Here is a 26,291-nt window from a genome sequence, read left to right on the forward strand (position 1 = left end):
CTGAAGCTCGGCCCTCTCCACCTCCCAGTGCGCTCGCTCCATCTCGAAGCGGGCCCACTCGTGCTGGATATAGTGTAAGATGCCGGGGATAGTGTACTGGGGCCGCTGCTGTAGTTCCTCTAGCTGACCCTGCTGCTGCTGCTGCTGCCGGACGCCGTTGTTGTTGCTGCCGTTGCTTCCCGGGCCCAGCAAAGGACCTCCGGAATTGTTATGTGAGGACATCCCTATCGGATGTTCATCCATGTTTATTATTGTTATTACTACGATTTGTATTGTTATTTTGGATATATTAGTGGGAAGGGTCTGCGAAGGAAAGTAACCGGATGAGTTTCAGCGACGCAAGCGAGCCGCCATTGCCCTTCTGTCTGCAGAATATGGCGGCCGCGCTGCGCTGTGGGTGGGGGAGGAGCAGCCGCGGCCCTTTAGCCAAATACAGTAGCAGCGCAAGTGCGCAGGCGCGCCTCACCGGCCCACACACCTGCTCAGTGGCTGCAGGCTACTCACTAGGACCTTACCTGAAGTTTCCACATGCAAGGACGCAGAGGATGAAAGCAGCATGCAAAACAAAAGAAATGAGATTCTCCTTTCATGATCAAAGACCAATTTCTGCTCAGATATTACTTCCCCTAAGAAACGCGCTGGGACTCCGTCTAATTTGAAATGTTTGCTATTTTTCTTTAATTCAAATCAGTGTTTGCATCACTGTTTTGCAGATGTTATTTAAGACCCTGTTTATTCAGATGATTGAGTCTTATTTAACAGGACCTGTTAATGCTGTAAATTTCTACAATAATCTTTTAACTTGAAGCTAAAATTTCCAGCACTGCACCATTTTGGCCAAAAGGAGTTGGTTGACTGATTTTTTTGTTGGTTTAACTGAGTTCCTGTGTTGAAGAGGGGAAACAGCCACAGTGCAGTGGTTGTTGATTGCTGTCCAGTTCTCTTTACTGTTATGGGCTATGTGTTAATTATCCATCTAATATTCATTGTCTCAGTTTACACAGAATAATATTCACTTGTGAAAGATACCAGAAGGCTGACTGTATCCACAGAACATCCTGCAGACCTTCAAGTCTGCTTCTGTACTAAATATAGAATCGCTACAGTGCGGAAGCTGGTCATTCAACCCATCAAGTCCACACAGACCCTCTAAAGAGCATCCCTGCAACTTCCCATGGCTAACCGTCCTAGCCTACACATTTCTGAACATTATGGGCAATTTAGCATGGCCAGTCTACCTAAACATATTGTTTTAGATTGTGGGAGGAAACTGGAATAAGCCCACACACAATGGGAGAATGTGTAAACTCCACACAGTCACCCAAGGGTGGAATTGAACCCTGGTCCCTGATGCTGTGAGACAGCAGTGTTAATGACTGAGCCACCGTGCTACCCCTAAATATGATTACGACACATTTTTTGCATTAGCTATTCTTTCTTACCTTCTCCCATTAATCTTGATTATGTGAGATCAAAAATCATATTTAGAGTCATAGAGATGTGCAGCATGGAAACAGATCCTTCAGTCCAACCCCATCCATGCTGAATAGATATCGCAACCCAATCTAGTCCCACTGCCAGCACCTGGCCCATATCCCTCCAAACCCTTCCTATTCATATACCCATCCAAATGCCTTTTAAATGTTGCAATTGTACTAGCTTCCACCACTCCCTGGCAGCTCATTCCATACACGTACCACCCTCTGAGTGAAAAGGTTGCTCCTTAGGTCTCTTTTATATCTTTCCCTTCTCACCCTGAACCTGTGCCCTCTAGTTTTGGACTCTCCCATCCCAGGGAAAAGACTTTGTCTATTTATCCTATCCACGCCCTTCATGATTTTATAAATCTCTATAAGGTCACCCCTCAGCCTCCGATGCTCCAGAGAAACAGCCCCAGCCTCTACAGCTTCTCCCTATAACTCAAATCCTCCAACCCTGGCAACATCCTTGTAAATCTTTTCTAACCCTTTCAAGTTTCACAACATCGTTGCGATAGGAAAGAGACCAGAATTGCATGCAATATTCCAACAGTGGCCTAACTAATGACCTCCCAACTCCGTACTCAATTCTCTGACCAATAAAAGAAAGCATACTAAATGCCTTCTTCACTGTCCTATCTATGTGCGACTCCACTTTCAAGGAGCTATGAACCTGCACTCCGAGGTCTCTTTGTTCAGCAACACTCCCTAGGACCTTACCCTTAAATTTAGAAGTCTTGCTAAGATTTGCTTTCCCAAAATGCAGCACCTCGCATATACTATATAGAGTTTACAATACTCTAGAAAATTGCAAAGATTCACAAACCTCTGCATGAAGACATTTCTCCTCACATCAACCCTAAATATCCTTAAACTGAAACAATGCACCAGTGTCCAAGATTCCCTATCCAGGAGAAACAACTTCTGTGTTTAGATTAGATTAGATTGGATTACAGTGTGGAAACAGGCCCTATGGCCCAACAAGTCCACACCAACCCGCCGCAGCACAATCCACCCAGACCCATTCCCCTATATTTACCCTTTCACCTAACATTACGGGCAACTTAGCGTGGCCAATTCACCTAACCTGCACATTTTTGGATTGTTTAATCTGCTAAACCACTTCAACAACTTGCATGTTTCAATAAAACCACCTTTCATTTCTCTATATTCCAGAAAATATAGATCTAATTTACTCAGAATGGGTGGGATTGGGAGAAAACTGGGTGAATCAAAATTATTATTAATCCTGGATTAAGAATATAATTAGTAATTTTCACAATCAAAAACAAAGTTGTTTACAGATAATGACAACAAAGATTAATCAGGTTTTACTAATTAGACACCGTGACTGAAATGGTATTCTGAAGGCCATCTTTGCTTCATAGATTGAGACATTGTATAAAAAAAACAATTAACTTGGTCAATAAAGTAGTTATATGAATAGATCTATTACTTTTATTCTATTTAACTTTTATTATAGAGCTAGCATGTAACAGTTTATGTTTAAATGTTGCAAATAACAATTAGCAAGAGCAAGGATGGAATCCCAACTCAACTGGGAGAATAAGCCCCAATTAACCTAGCCATTCATCTTTAGATTTGGCGTAAGCACGTCATTGTGCTGCTAAAGTCACCTACCACTCTTAGATAATCCTGGACGATTAAGATAACCCTAGTCATTGGTTTATTCTACCACCTCTTTGGTGATCCACTCTGAGAAATTGAGTTTGACGAATTTATTAGAAGTCTTTGAGGACATAATGAACAGGATGGATATAGTGCTGGCAAATGGGACTAGATCAGTTTAGGATATTCGGTTGGCATGAATGAGTTGGACCGAAGGATCTGTTTTCATGCTGTAAAACTCTGTCTCTGACTCTACAACTATACTGACATGCAAGTTAGGGGCAGGAATCGGCCAATTGACCCCTTGAACCTGCTTTGCTTTAAAGGCATTCTATAACCACAAATTTTTCATATTTTGTTCCTTGAAGTCCTGGAGATAGTCTCTGCACCAATGGAACTCTAATCCTGTACCAGTGACCATCAGAAGTTCACTCAAGTGCTTATTGTTTACATTTGAGTCAGAATAGTCGTTGCTAGTAAGCAGTCATAATGGCCCAGTGGTAACATTATCAAATTTTAGTCAGAAAGATATAATTTCAAGCTTGAGTATATATATCAGAGCAGTATTGAGTTGATGCTTCTTTGTTCAAATCACCATGATGTGGTGATTAAAGAGGAAGGACAAGTGCTTGGCACATTTATAACCCCTCAATTAACATCACCAAAAACTGGTAATTTCCAGTCTCAATTCCGTGTGTGACATCTTGCTGTGCACCAGTTTGATAAAGAACCATAACTACACTTTAAAAATATTTTATTTTGTGAAACACTTCAGAGAACCTCAGTATCTGTTAGGTATTAATAAAACGCATGAAGTTTTTTGGTTTTATGGACCTATATAGCAATGCTCTGGTGCTGTGCTAACATAGTGTGATATCCTCCAGCAGTAGTCAGTAAATAATGAAAAGATAAAGCCTTGGCTTTCAATCCATGGATGCAAAGGCCAACTACAAATCCCCAGTGCTGCTTTGACTGACTTGACTGAACTCAGCATGGACCAGTGAGCAGACTTGCACTTTCAACATGGCACAATTTCCATCTGAGTGATTTGGTGGGAGGGGAGTGAACAGCTGTATCTATTTTTATTGATTATACTATAGACAGTTCCTAAGTACAATTCTTAGGAATCACACTGAATTGCTATTAGTTCTGAGTGATTGGTCAACAATGGAGATTTTTAGTTTGAATTATGAATGGGGTTTCCCATCATGTGAACCAATGAAGATAAGGTATTTATAGTAGCTTCATAAGTTGGTTGGAATTTAGCTACAGAAATACTGGAGTGGAAGTCACTGTAACCATGAGCCACATTCATGCCTGCATGAAACAGCTGTTAGTGTCTTTAATATTAGTCTTTCAGTTGCTGGTTTGTGGTGTGCAGTTAGTCAGAGGATAGAAAAGTCCAAAAATAGTTATCCCATATTGTAATCAGCTAGAATTATCTTCAGGATACATTCTATTTAATGAATAACATCTATTTTCTGTCTATTTTTCCTTGTACATATCAATCATTGCTTTAAAAATAAATATTATAATTCAAAATATTTTCCATTTGTGTAATTTTAGTTCTTTTCCATCTTCTAATAACTTTTAATTTGCTTCATGTCTTCCAAGTTTGAAAGTTTGTTCCAGGAAGAGTCAAACTTAACCAAAGTACATTGAGGTCACACTGATATTGCATTTTAGTCTGGTTCAGACAGTTCCTCATCTCTTTAGTCCTTGACATGTTTGATATCAAGGTGACTGAAGTCCTACTTTCATATAATAGTCAGGAGAGGCGTAAGGCTGGTTTGACAATATCTGTTCACTTTGACAATATTGTCACTTTTGAACTTCTATCAGATTTGAGATTATTATTTGGCTGATGCTCATGATTTTAACATCTTGTCTATTTAAAGTAACTGTTAAGATTGTCTGAGATACTGACACAGTACAGTACCTGCGTACAGTTAATCTCTATAATGTTGACTTGATATACTGGCAAGACTATCATAGAAAGTTATTATTTTGTAGAATTTAACTGTCAATAAAGTAATCAGAAACAATTTGTTTTGTACCAGAGATTATAGACATAATAGAAAAATATTAACTGCTGTTTGTCAGGTAAGATTTCTATTTTGCAAAGATCCTGTTAGATATCGTGCACTCAATTCCTTCTAACAAATTTTCTGAGCTTTTCCAGCTGTTCAATTTTTGTCTCCAAGAAAATAGATAGGAATAGGGCATTCATCCCGTCAAGCCTGTCCTGCTATTCAATGTGATTGTGACTAATTAACAACTTTGATGCTTTTGATCAACCCTATCCCCATACCCTATACACTGTTAGTAATCAGAAATGTCTCAATCTTTTCCTTAGAAATGTTCAAAGACTGAGCTTTCATGGCCTCTGAAAAAGATAATTCTGAAGGTTCGTAACCTTGTGAGTAAAATAATTTCTTCTCATCTCACACTGAAGTGGCATCCCCTTATTTTAAAATTGTGCCTCCTGGTTCTATACAAGGGAAACATGTTATCTGTATTTGCCCTGTCTATCCCTTGAATTATTTTGTAGATTTCAGTGAGATCACCTCTCATTTTCCCAAACCCTAAAGTGCACAAGTCCAATTTGCCTAATCTCTCTTCATAGGACAGTCCCAGAAACCAGTCTGGTAAACTGTCATTGCACTCCCTCTATGGTAATAATGTCTTTCCTGAGATAGGAGACTTAAGTTGTACACACGGTACTACAGGTGTGGTCTAATCAAACTCCTAATGAATTAAAGCATTGTCTTTACTACTCCTGTATTCATATCCTCTTGCAATAAAGGCTTGCGTTTCATTAGGCTTACGAAAAGCTTGCTACACCTGTATGTTAACCTTCCTTTACTTTTTGAGAAGGACATGTAGGTCCCCTTGTACACCTACACTTGACTGATTAGCAAGGTTAGATCTCATGGAATACAGGGAGAACTAGCCATTTGGATACAGAACTGGCTCAAAAGTAGAAGACAGAGGGTGGTGGTGGAGGCTTGCTTTTCAGACTGGAGGCCTGTGACCAGTGGAGTGCCACAAGGATCAGTGCTCGGCCCTCTACTTTTTGGCATTTACATAAATGATTTGGATGCGAGCATAAGAGGTACAGTTAGTAAGTTTGCAGATGACACCAAAATTGGAGGTATAATGGACAGCAAAGAGGGTTACCTCAGAATACAACAGGATCTGGACCAGATGGGCCAATGGGCTGAGAAGTGGCAGATGGAATTTAATTCAGATAAATGTGAGGTGCTGCATTTTGGGAAAGCAAATCTTAGCAGGACTTATACACTTAGTGGTAAGGTCCTAGGGAGTGTTGCTCAACAAAGAGACCTTGGAGTGTAGGTTCATAGCTCCTTAAAATGGAGTCGCAGGTAGATAGGAAAGTGAAGAAGGCGTTTGGTATGTTTTCCTTTATTGGTCAAGAGTATTGAGTACAGGAGTTGGGAGGTCATGATGCAGCTGTGCAGGACATTGGTTAGGCCACTGTTGGAATATTGCATGCAGTTCTGTTCTCCTTCCTATCGGAAAGATGTTGTGAAACTTGAAAGGGTTCAGAAAAGATTTACAAGAATGTTGCCAGGGTTGGAGGATCTGAGCTACAAGGAGAGGCTGAACAGGCTGGGGCTGTTTTCCCTGCAGCGTCGGAGGCTGAGGGGTGACCTTATAGAGGTTTACAAAATTGTGAGGGGCATAGATAGGATAAATAGGCAAAGTCTTTTCCTTGGGATCGGGGAGTCCAGAACTAGAGGGCATAGGTTTAGGGTGAGAGGGGAAAGATATAAAAGAGACCTAAGGGACAACTTTTTCACGCAGAGGGTGGTACATGTATGGAATGAGCTGCCAGAGGATGTGGTGGAGGCTGGTACGATTGCAACATTTAAGAGGCATTTGGATGGGTATATGAATAGGAAGGGTTTGGAGGGATGTGGTCCGGGTGCTGGCAGGTGGGACTAGATTGGGTTGGGATATCTGGTCGGCATGGATGGGTTGGACCGAAGGGTCTGTTTCCATGCTGTATATCTCTATGACTCTAAATACTGTGCGTGTTTAGACATTCTGCCCTAGCTGTTGAATTAGGCACAGAATCCACCTTAACAATGCTAATTGCCCTTCATTCCCCTCAATGGGACTCTAATTGAACAACCGACACTTGCCTTGGCTATTGTGTAGTGTTGAAATGGCTGGTACAGGATTGAGTAGACCATGCACTTCTTAGTCCACATCTCTTACCCCACTGAAAACTGTAAAACCCGGCCCTTTATTTCTAATTTTGAGGCATGTTTCAAATTCTGAGGATAAATTTAATGAGCTGTAATACTTTTTTTTCAGAAGTAATGTGAAAGAAGTCTGAAAAATATCATTTATCTTGCTTCAGAAGTTACGAAAATGATTAAGTTCCTCCTCTTGGTGAACAAGCAAGGGCAAATAAGGCTGTCCAAGTATTATGAACCATTGGAAATCCACAAAAGAACATTGTTAGAAGCTGATGTTATTAAGAATTGCCTCCCACGAACAAAAGACCAGGTAAAAGTCACAACACTTTATTAAAAATTACCAAATCTGGTTTGGAATCATGAGTGAATCTTCTTAAAAAATGTATTTTGTTTACTTTGCCTCCAGTACAAGAAGATAGGACAGTAAGTTGTGAAGAGGACACAAAGAATCTGTGAACTTGGATAATAGCATAGAAAGTCATACATCCAAATTTACTGATGACACTAAGTATGGGGCATTGTAGACAGTGTAGATGATAGCAAGTTTTAAGAAGATTTGTAGCTCAGGTTGAGATTCAGGATGTAGGTTTGCTCGCTGAGCTGGAAGGTTCATTTCCAGACGTTTCGTCACCCTACGCGGTAACATCATCAATGGGCCTCCAGGCGAAGCACTGCTGATACTTCCTGCTTTGTATTTATATGTTTGGGTTTCTTTGGGTTGGTGATGTCATTTCTTGTGGTGATGCCACTTCCTGTTCTTTTTCTCAGGGGTGGTAAATGGGGTCTAACTCAATGTGTTTGTTGATAAAGTTCCAGTTGGAATGCCATGTTTCTAGGAATTCTCATGTGTGTCACTGTTTGGCTTGTCCTAGGATGGATGTGTTGTCCCAGTCAAAGTGGTGTCCTTCCTTATCTGTATATAAGGACACTAGTGAGAGAGGATCATGTCGTTTTGTGGCTAGTTGATGTTCATGAATCCTGGTAGCTAGTTTTCTGCCCGTTTGTCCAATATATCAAAATGCCATGCAAGAACTGTAACAAACACTACATTGGATGGGTATATGAATAGTAAGGGTTTGGAGGGATATAGGCCTGGTGCTGGCAGATGGGACTAGATTGGGTTGGGATATCTATTCGCCATGGATGAGTTGGACCAAAGGGTCTGTTTCCGTGCTGTACGTCTCTATGACACTATGTCTGTAATTGCATCATCATTACTTCTTCAACAGATTAAGAGCCACATGATGTTTCCCAGAGGAAGAAAAGAAAACTGTTGGGCTCGATCAGCCTGTTAGTATGTTATAGCTTATTTTGGCACAGTTTTTCAGAGGCCTGGCATCACACTGCCAGACATCTATTTTGCTTGGGAAATGAAATATGACACAGAGGTATCTAAAGATGGAATAAAATAATTTTAAAACTTTTTAAGTTTGGAAATGTAATAGAATCCAATTTACAAAAAAGTGACATATTATGAAACTCTGACAATGCTTCTTGTGTCATCCCCAGTGTTCATTTGTTGAATACAAGGATTTTAAACTAGTGTACCGTCAGTATGCTGCACTCTTTGTTGTGATCGGGATTGATGATGCAGAGGTAAGCAGTGTTTACCATTCTCAGTAAACTAATGAGTGCTGAACTCCCTGGCAGGGGCATGGTCTGTATCTTTCATATAATACACATTGTTAATATACACATCAGTATTTCATCTTGGACAACATTTGGAACATAATGCCTTGTAAAAAAGCTAGCATTATTCCTCATATTTAAAGTGTTATTTATTTTATCAGTGACCTTTGACTACTTAAGTAAAAAACAAGATGGAATGAATTAATGCTTATAATTAAAATAGAATATGGCCATACATGTACAACTCATCCACAGTGAAACAGTTAATGGGCTTAATTTACATAAGTGTGTACTGTTGAATACAGTGTCACAAGTAATTTTGTATTTATCTTGTACCTTCCTGATGTGTACATTATCTTTATGGCACAAATATGATTCTATACAAATAACAGTATCTGATTACTGTACCGATATTAGAGGACACCTCAGTGGAATGACAGCTGCTTTTTTGTTCTAGTTTTATAATCTTGCAGATCTGCTGATATCACAGATAGATATATCCATCATTCATATTTTACAATTAATTTTGATGCTCATGAATTTTAGATATCTAAATTGCTACTATTGTGAACAATGCTACTTTAATTAGAGCAACACACAGTAATGTGCATAACTGGAGCATTAAAGTAACTCATTACCAAGCAACTGAGCACTGACCATATATTCACTGGGTGGAAACAAACTCTGAAGTGTCGCCAGCAACATAAGAGTTCCTGTCTATGATATCTGGGGTTTGGAGACATTTAGAATAATGCTAAGACAGATTCAATTTGCATTTCAAGTTTACATTGAAACTACACCCCATTTTCTGCTTATGCACTTTACAGTCTCAAAGTCTCAATATTGAGTTCCATATCTTTAGAAACTGACCACATTATATCTTTTTTCTATTTTTCTCACTTTCTGCCTCCCCAACACATACATTAGTAGACACACAGGTGCGCGCGTACACACACACACACACACACACACACACACACACACACACTTACCTTGTTTGTGTTTTATTTACTTCTTTTAGAAGGGAAGACTCATTTGCTCCCATTCACCCCTTAATTTACATGCATTTTACATCTCCTTTTTTCTTCACCATTAACAACCGCTTTGTCTTTTGCACTGGGCCTTGACATTGTCTATCTCTCTGAAATTTGAAAATTCCCAAACATGAAACATTAACTCTGCTTCTGTCTCCATCGATGCTGCCAGACCTGCTTAGTTTCTCCAGCATTTTCACTGTTTCTCTCAGGTTTATGTCATCTCCGTGTTTTGCTTTTCCCCCTCAGAACCTTGTGTGTTTCAATGTTCACCCCTTGTTCTTCTAAATTCTAATGGATAAAAGCATATCTTGTTTAGCTGTTCTTGATCAGTCATGCCAGGCATCAGCCTCTTTTGAATTTCCTTCAATGCTAGTATATCCTTTCTTAATTACAAGACCAAAACTAGATACAGTACTCCAGGTGTGGCATCACCAACACCCTGTACAGGTGTAATAAGACTTTGTTATCTTTAAACTATAACCCCTTAGCAATAAATGCTGAAATTTCATTTGCATTCTTAATTATTTTCTGCATCTGCATGCTGACCTTTTAGGTTGATGCTTCCTACCAATATGCATGACCTCACACATACCTACATTGAACTACATCAACCATGTTTTTGCCAATTCACCCAATCTATCAGTATTCCCTTGCAGATTTCTTAAGTCCTCATCAGAAAATGCCCTCCTCCTATTTATGTATTGTCAGCAAATTTGGAAACATTACATGTCAAATCATTATAGATTGTAAATAATTGAGGGTCATAGGGCTGTTCCTTGTGGCACTCTACTAATTACATATTTTTCACCCGAAAAAAACATATTAATCCCAACTCTCTCTGTCTTCTGTATATATTCAATCATTGGTAATACATTACCCTAATACTGAGTTGCTATCTTATTCAATAACCAATTATGTGACACCTTTAATTCCTTCTAGAAATTCAAATACACAATACCTACTAGTTCCTTTTTAGCAACTCTACTTGTTATGTTCTCAAAAGAACTCTAGCACGTTTGTCAAACATGATTTTGTTATGAAGGTGTAGACGTGTACTGTACCTTTAAGACAGACTGGAAGCTGGCATGGACTTAGAGCATACTGAAAGAACTTAAAATGTAACATTTGACCGTGAAACCAATAGTGCAGCTGAGTTGCCATGATACATAAACAAATTCAAATTCAGCCAATCAGTTTAAATTATGCCACAAGGTACCAAAATTCGATCAAATTTGAATTTAGTATTTTGACAACATCAAAACCAATAAATGATCCAATGTTTTGGGGTATAAAAACATTTTGAATAGTTAGGGGGAGAACTGCCAAGGACACCAACAAATGTAACCTGCTAGCTGAAGAGCTTTCTGAAAGGTACATGTCTGTTAGAAAAGTTGTGCAGCAGAAGAAGAGATGACCCAGGAAAACCCAGAGGAAAATCAACAAAGCTGACTGGTTTTCAAACATGATTTTGTTTTGTCAATCTTAATTGGGTTTTTTTTAATCAAACCAGTATTGTAGAGTGAGAGGTAAAAGACAGGTTTAAGAGGTAGGAGTTGTTTTTAATGTTCTCTATTGGACTTAAAGAATAAAATTGTTAATTTTCACTTCAATTTCTGGATAGTTCCTTGCCTCTTGAAATGTAATAGATTACGGTACAAGGTGAGCTTCTCTGTGTGTCGGGCTAGAGGGGTTTACCCTGTGTTGTAACAATTTCCCTTACACAAAACTATGTTGGGTCTGTTTGATTGTGTTTAGTTTTTCAGAATATTTTGTTACTTTATCCTTAATAATGGACTCGAGCATTTTCTCATCAATGGATGTTAGTCTAATTGGCCTATAGTTTCCTGCTTTATGTCTCCATTGTTTTTGAACAGGAGAATCCGATTAGTAGTTTTCCAGTCGTCTGGAGCCTTACCAGAATCCAATGAGTTCTGGAATATTTCAACCAATGCTTCCACTATCTCTGCAACCAGTTTCTTTAAAACTTTTGGTTGCAAGCCAGTCTGTCCTGACGACTTGTCTGCCTTTCGTCCCATTAGTTTGTCAAATATTTTGTCCCTCATGGTCAAAACTGGAACAATTATTTTTCTTTCATTAGCACTTGCTTATGTGGGATGTTTATAGTGTCCTTTGCTGTGAAATCCAATGCAAAAATTGATTTCAATGATCTACCTCTTCCCTGTTCCTCATTATCAGTTTTTCAGTTGCATCCTCTAAAGGTTTCAGACTCACTTTAGTTATTCAATACACCTTTCAGACCTTAGTCATAATTTATAAAACAAAAAATAAACAACAATGCAGATATACAATTTAAAGAGTAATTAATTCTGTTCTGCGATTGAGTAGTCTTACGTCAAATCCAGGAGTCAAAATTATATTGTGTAAAGCAGTCGTTTCATGGAATAATAACAACTTCAGCTGAATAGGAAGACAGTCAGCCTGTAAGGTCTCCGCAGTGTTCGCTCCTCAACCGTGCTCCAGTTTCCTCCTACAGTTCAAAGATGTGCAGGTCAGGCGAGGGTGGCTCAGTGGTTAGCACTGCTGCTTCACAGCACCAAAGTCCCAGGCTTGATTCCAGCCTTGGGCGACTGTCTGTGTGGAGTTTGTACATTCTCCCTGTATCTGCATGGGTTTCCTCTGGGTGCTCCGGTTTCCTCCCATAGTCCAAAGATTGGCGATGGTAAATTACTCATACTGTTAGGTGCATTAGTCAGAGGGAAATGGGTCTGGGTGGGTTACTCTTCGGAGGGTCAGCGTGGACTGGTTGGGCTGAAGGGCCTGTTTCCACACTGTAGGGAATCTAATCTAATTTGAGTTATTTATTTTATTCACAATTTTCCTTTTCAAGTGCTTATTAATTCTTTTTTTGGTGTTATTGACTCAATTTTGATGTATATTTGTAGCAATGAACTTCCATCTTCCTTTATTCTTCCACTATTAATCCTTCATTTATTTCCCTTTGTCATGGATTCACTGACTACTATTTACCATCCTAAATTCTGTCAACAATGTTCATGTTTCAGTTAGACTTCCCTGCTCTAATGAATTCATTTCTAGTTTTTCCAGGTATTTTGTATTAATACCTGCTCATTCCTGCTATTAATGTATTAAATTAATTTTTCCAGGCCTACAATATACTTTATATGATCAGTTGATCAAACCTAACAGATGCTGCAACTGAAGTGTAGCTGTTGTTTTTAACATTATCTCCTCAGTTTCTGTTCAGTGCGCCAAGCCAAAATCCAGATCATATTTGCCATTTTTATGTTTTTCTTTCCAGTTTGAGTTCTGATTTTGAAGATCTGTGTAAGTGTTTAAGTGTATACCTTTTAAAGACTCCATTGACAATTACATCATTTAGGTTGGATTTCCATTTTAACGCAAAAGCTGTTGCTTCCCATTTGTCAATGTTGAAATTAATTTGCCATAAAATTTGCCCAATCTATGAGTCTGCCTTGTGTCCTTTGCAGACTTCCTTCAAATTTATCATGTTTCTTAAATTTGTGTCATCAGTAAATTATGGTGTTACTGTTGCCAAGTCTAAATGATTCATCCGGAGAGAACAACTTCAGAACTGACCTTAGCTGATTAAAAATTGAAATTGAATTTTTAAAAATTCTGAAAATAAAAAAACTGATATCAATGAAAGTGACCATGAATCCGCCAGATTTTTGTAAGAATCCAGCTGGTTTACAAATATTTTTCAGGAGGGAAACCTGCTGTCCATACTGGAGCTAGCTAATATGTAAGTCCAATCTCACGAAAATTTAGTTAACCATTAACTGTTCTTTTACGTGTAAAAAATGAGGTCTGCAGATGCTGGAGATCACAGCTGCAAATGTGTTGCTGGTCAAAGCACAGCAGGTTAGGCAGCATCTCAGGAATAGAGAATTCGACGTTTCGAGCATAAGCCCTTCATCAGGAATAAGAGAGAGAGAGCCAAGCCGGCTGAGATAAAAGGTAGGGAGGAGGGACTAGGGGGAGGGGCGATGGAGGTGGGATAGGTGGAAGGAGGTCAAGGTGAGGGTGATCTTCTGTGCAGAGGAGATGACCTGGGGGGTGCAGTGAGAGAGGGACTCACTGAAATCCTTGTAGAGGGAGGAAGAGAGCTTCTTCAAGGAAGGCATCCTTGTAAGAGGATTCGCAGTAGGTTAAAATCTTCGAGTAAAAAATGAGGTCTGCAGATGCTGGAGATCACAGCTGCAAATGTGTTGCTGGTCAAAGCACAGCAGGTTAGGCAGCATCTCAGGAATAGAGAATTCGACGTTTCGAGCATAAGCCCTTCATCAGGAATAAGAGAGAGAGAGCCAAGCCGGCTGAGATAAAAGGTAGGGAGGAGGGACTAGGGGGAGGGGCGATGGAGGTGGGATAGGTGGAAGGAGGTCAAGGTGAGGGTGATCTTCTGTGCAGAGGAGATGACCTGGGGGGTGCAGTGAGAGAGGGACTCACTGAAATCCTTGTAGAGGGAGGAAGAGAGCTTCTTCAAGGAAGGCATCCTTGTAAGAGGATTCGCAGTAGGTTAAAATCTTCGAGTAAAAAATGAGGTCTGCAGATGCTGGAGATCACAGCTGCAAATGTGTTGCTGGTCAAAGCACAGCAGGTTAGGCAGCATCTCAGGAATAGAGAATTCGACGTTTCGAGCATAAGCCCTTCATCAGGAATAAGAGAGAGAGAGCCAAGCCGGCTGAGATAAAAGGTAGGGAGGAGGGACTAGGGGGAGGGGCGATGGAGGTGGGATAGGTGGAAGGAGGTCAAGGTGAGGGTGATCTTCTGTGCAGAGGAGATGACCTGGGGGGTGCAGTGAGAGAGGGACTCACTGAAATCCTTGTAGAGGGAGGAAGAGAGCTTCTTCAAGGAAGGCATCCTTGTAAGAGGATTCGCAGTAGGTTAAAATCTTCGAGTAAAAAATGAGGTCTGCAGATGCTGGAGATCACAGCTGCAAATGTGTTGCTGGTCAAAGCACAGCAGGTTAGGCAGCATCTCAGGAATAGAGAATTCGACGTTTCGAGCATAAGCCCTTCATCAGGAATAAGAGAGAGAGAGCCAAGCCGGCTGAGATAAAAGGTAGGGAGGAGGGACTAGGGGGAGGGGCGATGGAGGTGGGATAGGTGGAAGGAGGTCAAGGTGAGGGTGATCTTCTGTGCAGAGGAGATGACCTGGGGGGTGCAGTGAGAGAGGGACTCACTGAAATCCTTGTAGAGGGAGGAAGAGAGCTTCTTCAAGGAAGGCATCCTTGTAAGAGGATTCGCAGTAGGTTAAAATCTTCGAGTAAAAAATGAGGTCTGCAGATGCTGGAGATCACAGCTGCAAATGTGTTGCTGGTCAAAGCACAGCAGGTTAGGCAGCATCTCAGGAATAGAGAATTCGACGTTTCGAGCATAAGCCCTTCATCAGGAATAAGAGAGAGAGAGCCAAGCCGGCTGAGATAAAAGGTAGGGAGGAGGGACTAGGGGGAGGGGCGATGGAGGTGGGATAGGTGGAAGGAGGTCAAGGTGAGGGTGATCTTCTGTGCAGAGGAGATGACCTGGGGGGTGCAGTGAGAGAGGGACTCACTGAAATCCTTGTAGAGGGAGGAAGAGAGCTTCTTCAAGGAAGGCATCCTTGTAAGAGGATTCTCTCTCTCTCTTATTCCTGATGAAGGGCTTATGCTCGAAACGTCGAATTCTCTATTCCTGAGATGCTGCCTAACCTGCTGTGCTTTGACCAGCAACACATTTGCAGCTGTTCTTTTACGTGGTCAAACAAGCACTCCGGTATATCAAAACTGTTACAAAATATAAGAATTGAAATGGGGAGCACCTTTTTCAAGTAAACTGCTGTGTTCAAAAAAGCTCGCCTACACTTTCTGAAGGAAATGAGTGATGAGTAATGAGTAATATGCTTTTGATGAGCATAATAAGAATAAATCAAAATTTAGCGAAAAATCATCCCCTGTGGCTATCACTAACTACAGATCATCAATACAAGAATCACCCATTTGATCCTGCTGTTTTCTTTACCTTATAGTCAGTCCTTTATCCATAAAGCCATGAGGTTCCAACCTAGTTCCTCCTATTCCGTCATTCTTCCTATTCCTTCAGTCCTCCAACTATGCCCATTCCCACACTGCAAGCAGTTCACCTAGATTATTGATAACATTGAAATAGAAGTTGTGCAGACAAATAACTATCTTATTTTTGATTTTCAGAATGAACTGGCTGTGTATGAACTTATACATAATTTTGTCGAGGTTTTGGACAAATATTTCAGTAGAGTGGTGAGTTAACAAAGAATATTAATTTACCTATGATTTATATCGTTAAAGTTGTTCCATGATGTTGTGATGGTACATCTCACTGGGCCATAAATTATCTTGGAAATGGCATTGATCAGACTACAGCACTAAACTAGATCAAATATCTAACTCAAAGTCTCATAAGATAGATAATGAGAAAAATATGTTTTATAATTGAAAATATTGAGAGCGTTTTGGCAACATGTTCTATTCTAACTCAGTTTTAGAAAGACAGACTATCAGAGAATGAAGCCATTAATGAAGCTGTTTGAGAAAATCTGTTTGGACAATGCTTTGACAAAAGTGACATTGAATATCAAATCACTGGACAAGAAATTCAATAAACGTGAGAGTAAACCTTTGGTAATTGAATAAATGAGGACAAAAAAAGAGGTTATTCCTTGAATATAGATCTTGACACCAGTACTGTACACACAAGAGTACAAGGATCAGGTGAAGACTGACAAGTTCCTAGTCTGACAGGTGGAAAGAGACAAAGGGGTTAGAATTGCAGGGAATAGAAATCACAGCTAAAAAAGGACAAATATCCCAACTACTGGGTGGAATCTTATTGAGGTACTGGGTGTCTCACATATTGGCTGAAGAACTGAGAAGAGACCTCTTTCAGAAAGGCCCACTGAACCACAAGCCAGTTAGGTAGTGGTAAGATCAATGTTGGGTCTTACCTTATGCTTCAAGACCCTGAGGTACAAATCTCACCTACTAACAGCTACCAGCTAATCAAAAGCCTGCAGATCTTGATGTCAGCAGCATCACTGTGGAAGCCATTGCTGTTGCTAAAAGGATAGGCACTGACTCCCAGTATGTGGAGAGACCCAGGCCACAGGTACGTAATACAGATGGGTGCTGTTGTGGGTTTGGGGTTTTGCAGAGGAGTACTCTGGGATTGAGCATGGGCCTTCCCACCCAGAAACTTAACTGTGGTGGCAATACAATGATAGTGGGAATCCAAGAGCCAACAAAAGCAGAAGATTCCATCCAGTGTATTGTATCTGTATTGATGGAAAAAGACAATGACTCGTTACTTGAAATTAAGGTTTAGTTTCCTGGGAAATGACATTTTAGGAATGTTGAAAATGGCAATAGACACAGGTGGACAACCTGTTTAAAATGGCATTCATGGATAAGCAGAAACAGCAGCGATCATCAGATTCTGTTATAATTCTTTGAGGAGGAATCAGTGCAGAAAGATAGCAAGAATTCTCTGAAAAATGTTAATCTAAAATGCAATAATATTTTTGATAATAGTAACCCAGTAACAGGTTACCAAAAAGCACAATAGGAACAGTTATTAACGTTGATTGACAAATAACTGTTTCAAAGGAGGCGAGGGTAATAATGTTTGGAACTGCATTGTAGTAGTGGGAACTGACTACTGCAATTTTCCAAAATTTCATACTGGGACTGAGATGAATAAGTTAGCAATAAAAGGTGATAGCAAGTATTATCTGGACACAAATGTCGCAAAGATTTAAGAGCAGGATGATCCGCAGAGGGATTTGACTCAATTTGAAAGTTATGAAAAAATGGTAAATTAATTTGAATATTGATGAGCACAATGTGATGAAACTATCACTTTGAACAGAGGTTGAAACTCAGTGTCAGTGTATAGTACAGTAAAAGGTTTTGGGACATCAGTGGAGCATTGAAATCATTGTGCAGCAGCGCTAATTGTAGCAAATAGGATTTCTGCAACCATTGCACCCAAATCTGTGGTGCAGTGTTGAACCAGATACCCTAAGGCGCATGCTTTAGATTGTCATGTTACACTAATGCTTTCAAAACACTTGAAAAAATGTAGCACAAAACTGCACTTTTGCTATCTAGTATCAAGTGCATCTTTTTGTTTACAGAAGAAGAGATTAAAAAGTGATTTTAATAAGATATTCAAGATAATGAAAAATATCCCTAAACTATAAAAAAAAGTTTCCTATTGCTCAAATAATAAGGAGAAAATAAGAAAGAAAGCTCAAAATAACAGAGATGAATGTAAACATCAAATATAACAACTTCATGTACAGTGTGGTGTTTGTTTGGAATCAACTCACCAGCAAGACAATAATCTGCATAAGTTTAGAAAGGGAAGCTATTTCTATCCTTCTGTTATAAAAAAATAAGCTATTCTGCTTATAACTTCTGTTGCCAAATCAATAAATGAACATAATTTTCTACTCTTACATATGCTTCATGTTCTGTATCAAAATTCATGCTATTTTGGTAAGAAGCTGGAATTTTTAGTGACAATTTTAATTGTAATAAATAAGTTGATTAGAACCTCATGAAAGTCCTCATCATGGCTTTATCTGTACATAATTAGAACTAAAACATTTGAGAGAGGTTAAGTCTTATTTTCTTTCTAAAAAAAACACCATCTTGACATCAATATGTATAGAATGTTCTTGTTGGTCCCAAAGAAAAGAGGGTGTTGGCAACCCAGTTGAATAAAAACCCTATAAGAAATTCTCATTCTGCAGGTTCATGTCTGGTGTGCTCAAGTCAAAATTGTTACCCATTTGCCAGTTCATCCAGCATGATTATCATTTGAGTTAGTGAAGATTATTTTAATTATTAAAGGAATGTTTAGAAACCACAGAATGCTACATGTGTACTTTATAACTGCTTGAACGCCAACTTGTCAAAATTGTTCCAAACATATACTGTTATACCCTGCTTCATGCTTCCTCCATGACCTCCATTCTCACTTTGACTGCCACTAATGTTTCAAGTTTAAAATCCTTGTCATCACCCTGTAGTCACTCCATGGTGTCATTCCAACCTAACACCCCCAATAAATGTGATTTTCCCAAATCTCCTTCTGACTGCTGTGTACCCAATTCCTTTATATAGCTATGAATGCCAGGAAGCCTTCTCTTTGGAATTCCCATTCTCTGACTGGCAACCTCACTTGATCTTTCCAGATACACCTTTCATTGACCTAATACGACATGCCATAGTCCTTTATTACAATTAAGGTACAATGTAAGTAGTAGTAGCTGCTGTTCATAATTAAAACTTTTTAAGGTAATCAGTTTGTTTCATATTATAAGGCCAAGCACTACACAACATTCTTAATTCTAATCACAGTAATCTTATTGAAATACAGAAGAAAAGTTTGATTTTGTTATCTAACCATACCTTTGTATTTTCTTTTTCAGTGTGAGTTGGATGTATCCTTTTGTGAAAAGTAATTTTTTGTTGACTGTATCTGGGAATTATGAAAATTCATAGATATAGCCATACAGTGGTTCCAGCAGAGATAAAACCATCAAACATACGAGCAGAAATAGACCATACATCCCATTGAGTCTGCTCCACTATTCGATCATGATTGATATGCTTTACAACCCCGTTCTCCTGCATCCCTTCTTTAACCCTCTTTCTAATTAAGAATCTATTTATCTATCTCTTTCTTTAATACACTCATTGACTTGACCTTCACAGCCTTCTGTGACAATGAGTTCCCCAGATCCACCCCTGTCTGGCTGAAGAAATTCCTCCTCATCTCAATTGTAAAGGGTCGTGCCTTCACTCTGAGGCAGTATCCTCTGTTCTAGTCGCTCCTACTAGTGGAGATAACATCTCCATGTTCACTCTATCCAACCGTTTTAGTATTCTGTAAGTTTCATTGATAACCCCATCCTTCTAAACTCCTTGAAGTACAGACCTAGAGTCCTCAGCTGCTCTCATATGGCAAGCCCTTATTCCTGCGATCATTCTTGTAAACCTCCTCCAAGGATCCCCTCCAAGGCCAGCCTATCCTTACTTAGATTTGAGGCCCAAAACTGCTCCCAAAATTACAAATGCACTTCTGCCAGCCTCAGCAATGAATCACTGCTCTTCTATTCTAGCCCCTGTGAAATGAATGCTAACATAGAATTTGCCTTCTTAGCTGCAAGCTGAACTTTCATGTTAATCCTATGAGAATCCTCTACAAGTCCCTTTGTGATTCAGATTTCCAACGCCTTTCCCCTTTTAGAAAAATAGTCTAAGCCTTGATTTTTCCTACCAAAGTTCATAACTTTACAATTACCCCAATTGTATTTCATCTGCCACTTCTTTGCCCACTCTCATATCTAAGTCATTCTGTTGCCTCTCTGCCTCTTCAACACTACTTGTCCCTCAACCTATCATGTTGTAATCTGCAAACATAGCAACAATAGCCTCAGTTCCTTCATCCAGATCGTTAATATATAATGTCATTAGTTGTGATCCTAACACTGACCCCTGCGGAACTCCATTAGTTACCAGCTGCCATCCTGAAAAGACCTCTTTATATTCACTCTGTACCTTCTGCCAGTTGGCCAACCCTCTTCCATATCAGCACCTTGTCCCTAACAACATTGGCTTTTATCTTATTTCACAGCCTCTTGTGCAGCACCATTTCAGAGGTCTTCTGGAAATCCAAATAGATCACATCCACTAGCTCTCCTTTGTCTAACTCTCTTGCTCCCTCCTCAGAGAATTCTAACAGATTTTTCAGGCATGACCTCGCTTGACAAAGCTGTGGTGACTTAGCCCTATTTTACTATGCACTTCCAAGTTCTCTGCAATCTCATCCTTAATAATTTACTCTAAAATCTTACCAATGATCAAGGTCAAGATCAGGCTAACAAGTCCATAAAAATCCTGTCTTTGCCTCCCTTCTTTCATATACAGGTGTGTCACATTAGCTATTTTCCAGTTTTGTGGGACCCACCTTGATTTAGTGGTTCCTGAAAGATCATCACCAGTACCTCTGCAATCTCCTCAGCTATCTTTCAGAACATTAGACTGTCATTGCCAGCTGAACAGCAGAAGGAAATACAAACCATCAGCACTCTGAAAGCTAGTGCTTCCAAATAAACCAGTTGGATTACAACCTGGTGTTGTGTGACTTTTAACTTTGTACACCCCAGATCAACACTGGCACCTCCAAATCATTCTGATTGCTTTTTCTTTAGAGCAGCAAAACAAATCAACAGTGACCAAATGGGAATCTGCCTATTCCATGTCCAACTGCCCAACCACTTTACTATTTGCATAGATATTAATTTTTACTTTATCCTTTATTTATATGAACATATAATTTAATTAACTTTATTTTTGTTAAATAACTAATATTAAATGGGAAACTAGAGTGTAAATGTTTCCTATGCAGCCACTTGACTGATGTCCTTTCATGTATGGTGGCCAGTGGATTCATTATTTGAAAGACATACCAAGTCAACAATGAAGCTTCAAGATCACATGCTTCTGATCTGTGACATTTTTTCCAAATAAGTTTTCATTTCCTTAATATTCAAATTATCCAGATCATGTTTAATTTAGACAAAGTTCACATAATTTTGGACGAGATGATTTTGAATGGTCGTGTTGTGGAGACAAACAAAAGCAGAATCCTTGCTCCCCTGCTTGCACTTGACAAAATGACTGAAAGCTAAAACAAAGGACACTTGTTCAAAAGCTGCATCATCCATTCACAGGGCTTTTTCCTAATCTTTAAAATGCTGCTTTATGGATGTCCTGAGATTTGTCCAAATAGCAAGCTTTCTTTTGACTTACTATAGAAAACCAGCTTCATGACCAGATCAAAGGAATAGCTAAGTATATTTAGATTACTTCTACTCTGAAAATTCCTGGACAGGAATAAGAACCAGGGAAGACCTATTCAAGAATCATCAGACAAACAGGAGAGGGAATCATTGTTAAAATCAAGCTCCCTGTTGCAGCAGTCACAAGCCATGTCCAGCAGCACAGCCAGCCACTTTAACAGCCCTGTGTGAGGAGAGGGTGGCAGCTGGGTGGGATAGGATGGTAGGGTGCCAAGGGGGTGAGGGATAGGATGGTAGTGTGCCAACTGGGTAAGGGGTAGAGTGCCAGATAGTTGTGGGGTTGGGGATAAGGTTGCAGATGAGGATTGCAAGTGCCTCAGGGTTAGATAAAGAAATGTCAAGTACTTATAACATGGTATTAATACATTAAAAGATCTAGTTGATTTACATTTTTATAGAGGGTAGCAGTAGCAACTTATTTTGTAAATTATTAACTTTTTAAATAAATTCCACACATGCCATTGTTATTATGGAGTTCATTCTGTACAAAGTGTATATTGGGTGAATGCACATGAAACTGAAAGGCATGGAGGGTATGAGTTGCCATTGGAAGTAGGTGAGGGGCCCAGATTGACATGGAGGCAGTGTGGGAGTCTGTGGGTGTCACAGGTGAGAGATAGAGGGTCAAAAATACAAACAGACAAATGGGGACACAATGTCGGCAAATGCAAATAAGGCTAGCTTTCTAAACTGCTTGCCTTTGTGACCACCTTCAATATGCTTCTGGAAGACATGGGAGTAATTCTATCCTGGACCCACCTTCCAATCCCCTGCTGCAGATAAAATTGAATCATCCAAAGTGGTACCAAATAGAGATGTACAGCATGGAGGTCCAATTCGTCCATGCCGACCAGATATGATGAGATTCTCTACAGCATTTCCCTCTGACTGATGCGCCTAGAACTATGGACAATTTAGTATGGCCTGCACATCTTTGTGACTGTGGGAGGAAACCCACGCAGACACGGGGAGAATGCGCAAACTCCAGACAGTCACCCAAGGCTGGAATCAAACCTGGGAACCTGATGCTGTGAGGCAGCAGTGCAAACCACTGAGCCACCGTTATGCCCACAGTGCATTCTTAATCTTACATTAATCTAATCCCATGTACCAGCACTTGGTCCATATCCCTCTAAACTCTTCCTATTCACATACAATTACAACAGTTAAAAGGTATTTGGATGGGTAAGAGCCTCCATCACTTCCTCTGGCAGCTCATTCCATAAATGCACCAGCCTTTGCATGAAAAAGTTGCTTCTTAGGTCCCTTTTAAATCTTTCCCCTCTCACCCTTGAGTTCTGGACTCCTCCATCTCAGGGAAAAGACTTTGTCTATTTACCCTATCCATGCCCCTCATAATTTTGTAAACCTCTATAAGGTCACCCCTCAGCCTCCGACGCTCCAGGAAAAACACCCCCTCTCTCTAGCTCAAACTTTCCAACCCTGGCAACATCCTTGTAAGTCTTTTCTGTACCGTTTCAAGTTTTACAACATCCTTCTGATAGAAGGGATACCAGAATCGCGCACAATATTCCAAAGTGGCCTAACCAGTTTTAAACATTAACTGCGTTCTCTTGGCATAAACTGCCTGACCTACTACATAGTTTATCTTTTCTTTATTTCAATCCTCCAAAGTCTGCAATCTTTTGCTTTTGGTTTCCAAAAATAAACAAAAATAATTTCTACCTTACCTTTGTGGTAACATTCGTGTGTCTGAACATCATTCGTTGCAGTACACTTGAGATTTCAGTATGAAATGTAGGGTGACACTTCAATGCACTATTGCAGAAATATTGCATGGTCAAAGGTGCCATCTTTTGGATAAAATATTAAAACAAGATCCTGTCTGCTTTGTCTGGGGAACATAAAAGGTCTCACAGCACTACTCCGAGATAAGCAGGACAATTCAACTGGTGGCATAACCAGTCCATATGTTAACCAGCATCACTAAAATATATTATGTGCAAAGTTATCTAATTGCTGTTGTTGGACCTTGCTGTGCATAAATTGGCTGCTGTGTTTGCTACATTGCTAACAGAAATTCCAACAGTATTTCATTGTCTGCAAAGTACTACCAGATGTACTATATAAATTCAGTCTTTCAGACTAGAGTGTCCAGTTTTGATTCCTGAAACATACTGCATGATTTAATTTAGCTTGGCTGCCAGACAGGGCATGACAACTGGTATAATTGACCTGCATCAGGAATGTGAGGAAGTAACTAATGTTACCACTGCACTCTTCATATGAGAAGGGCGGATGTTTAGACATAAAATGAGACCAGAATTGGCCTCCAACCTATAGATTACTGCTCAGCAAATACTGTTCAACAATCTCTTCTACTGTAAGTTTTTCAATTGTGATAAAAGTGTATAATTTATATATATGTCTGTGGCTTGTTGGTCCATGGGTATGAATCTCACTTTGGGTGGTTAGGTGGATTTGTGAGAAACCCAGGGTTCAAATCCCAGATGAGCCCTTATTATTTTGCCTATGGCCATACTAGTCTGAACACGCCAGATCTTGGAAGCTAAGCAAACTCAAGCCTGGTTAGTACTTGGATGGGAGACTGCCTGGGACTACCAGGAACAGGAGGCTTAGAAGTGGGTGGTGTGGTGGCACAGTGGTTAGCACTGCTGTCTCACAGCGCCAGACACGTGGGTTCAATTTCCGCCTCAGGTTTGTACATTCTCCCCGTGTCTGCGTGGGTTTCCTCCGGGTTCTCTGGTTTCCTCCCACAGTCCAAAAATGTGCAGGTTAGGTGAATTGGCAATGCTAAATTGCCCGTAATGTTAAGGGAATGGGTTGTGGGTCGGTGTGGACTTGTTGGGCCGAAGGGCCTGTTTCTACACTGTGAGAATCTAATATCATTTATGGCAGTTTGATTTCAAAATCAAGAAATGGATAATGCCTACTTCTGTGACGAGTTTATGTTTAAGAAAACAAGAGTGGAGAGTCCTTCCAGAACACTGACTGAAATTCAACATTTGTCCCCCTGTGGTGTTGATGAAATATGTTTATGGTGCAGGAATTACAACAGGTACCTAAGGGAAACAGTTTAGATAGTTTGTTTTAATTTCAGTAATGAAGAATTGAAGATTGAGCAATTTTTAAAATTCAATTCAGAAAATAAGCAGATAAAGAGTTCAGAAGCAAGTTTGGTTGCTCACATAGATTGGTTCAGGGTTTAGCTTGTTAATCTTCCAAACTAAATGAGTTTGGTCAGAAATCTGTGGGTTATTAAAACTGAAAAAGTTTAGGCTCAAATTCTTGAAATGTTCATGTAAGCAAAATTTGGAAGGGACTCATCAAGTTGGTACTGTACAGAATCAGTTAGGTGGAAACTTAAAAGATATGTGCATAATTTCTTTGGATCAAAAGTCCCTTTAATGATAGTGTCAGAAAAAATGGTTCAAACTTTGCCTTGCTTCATGTTTTAAGATCCCTAACCCTGTCTCTTGTACTTGTATAGCTTGTTTTATTTTATGTAATAAACTTCTGTTATTAAAGAAACAGCCTTATGTGAATTTGTTTCAGTGACTCAGCACCACATTGACTAACTAACAAAAAACATATTTCTATCAAGTCAGATTTCATTCTGTGATCTGATTTGTCCAGTAGCACCATCAGCTGGGGACATATTGAAGATCAGAAGGTTAAACCCATTTAGCCAATTAAAATGATTTCAGGCTTTTTGACTTCATACAATTGCACATTTTTGCAAATGGCATAGAACTGATGTCAGTTTTTAATCTCCAAGTATAAATTTGTGGTCCAGTATCCTAGTCACTTTACTGAGAAGTTATGTTTTTTTAAGACGACAGTAAGGAAATCTCATAACCTAATTTCCAGCAGGTTTCTGAAGCATTTTAATATCATGACTATATTCTAGCTCTAGGGATCAGGACTGGTACCCTTCCACATTGCCGCTGGCTCATATGACAAGTGCTCCACTTCCTCTGACTAAAACTTTATTGTATCAGTTGTTAAGCATTCTTTTTACTTTATTAGTAATTTGTATATTTTGAATGCCAACTATACAATTAACCCAGACATCTTTCACCTACACTCTTAACAATTCATGGAATTTTCAAAGTTATGTTTTCTTTATTATATCTTGTTATGGTCACAGCTGATAGTACTGTTGGACAAGTCAGATTGCAGAAGTAAATTTATTACACAAAATAAACAAGTAAGCAAAGCTATAGGGAGAAGCCAAAGGTCTGACAAACAAAAACAAAATTTCAACCTGTTTTCCAATATGACCCATGAGAGACTCTTTTCCAGAGAAAGCCCACTCACTCCTGTCTCAGCTTTTTTTAAATCTGTATTTAATTGTCACTTTTAATCCATTTTTTACACTTCTTGTTTTAACTCTGATGACATGAACCTTTCACGATTCT

The 26,291-nt window shown here is 39.5% G+C and overlaps 2 protein-coding genes across 4 annotated transcripts in view; one reads left to right on the forward strand and one right to left on the reverse strand.

The window, feature by feature from the left end:
• Positions 1–377, reverse strand: part of strn3 (striatin, calmodulin binding protein 3) — a 184,636-nt gene extending 184,259 nt beyond the window's left edge. For all 3 annotated transcript variants that reach the window (XM_060829030.1, XM_060829029.1, XM_060829028.1), the window contains exon 1: positions 1–377. In XM_060829030.1, the coding sequence (XP_060685013.1) occupies positions 1–243 (243 nt within the window). In that variant the 5' untranslated portion in view covers positions 244–377.
• On the forward strand, positions 28–25,354 carry ap4s1 (adaptor related protein complex 4 subunit sigma 1). Its single transcript, XM_060829031.1, has 7 exons — positions 28–212; positions 5,464–5,514; positions 7,498–7,646; positions 8,846–8,932; positions 16,190–16,258; positions 19,453–19,464; positions 21,589–25,354. The coding sequence occupies exons 2-7, from the start codon at positions 5,487–5,489 to the stop codon at positions 21,715–21,717; spliced, it is 474 nt and encodes a 157-aa protein (XP_060685014.1). The 5' UTR covers positions 28–212; positions 5,464–5,486; the 3' UTR covers positions 21,718–25,354.
• Positions 25,355–26,291: the final 937 nt, after the last annotated feature.

The sequence above is a fragment of the Hemiscyllium ocellatum genome, chromosome 8 (assembly GCF_020745735.1).
Source record: "Hemiscyllium ocellatum isolate sHemOce1 chromosome 8, sHemOce1.pat.X.cur, whole genome shotgun sequence".
Taxonomy (NCBI): Eukaryota; Metazoa; Chordata; class Chondrichthyes; order Orectolobiformes; family Hemiscylliidae; genus Hemiscyllium; species Hemiscyllium ocellatum.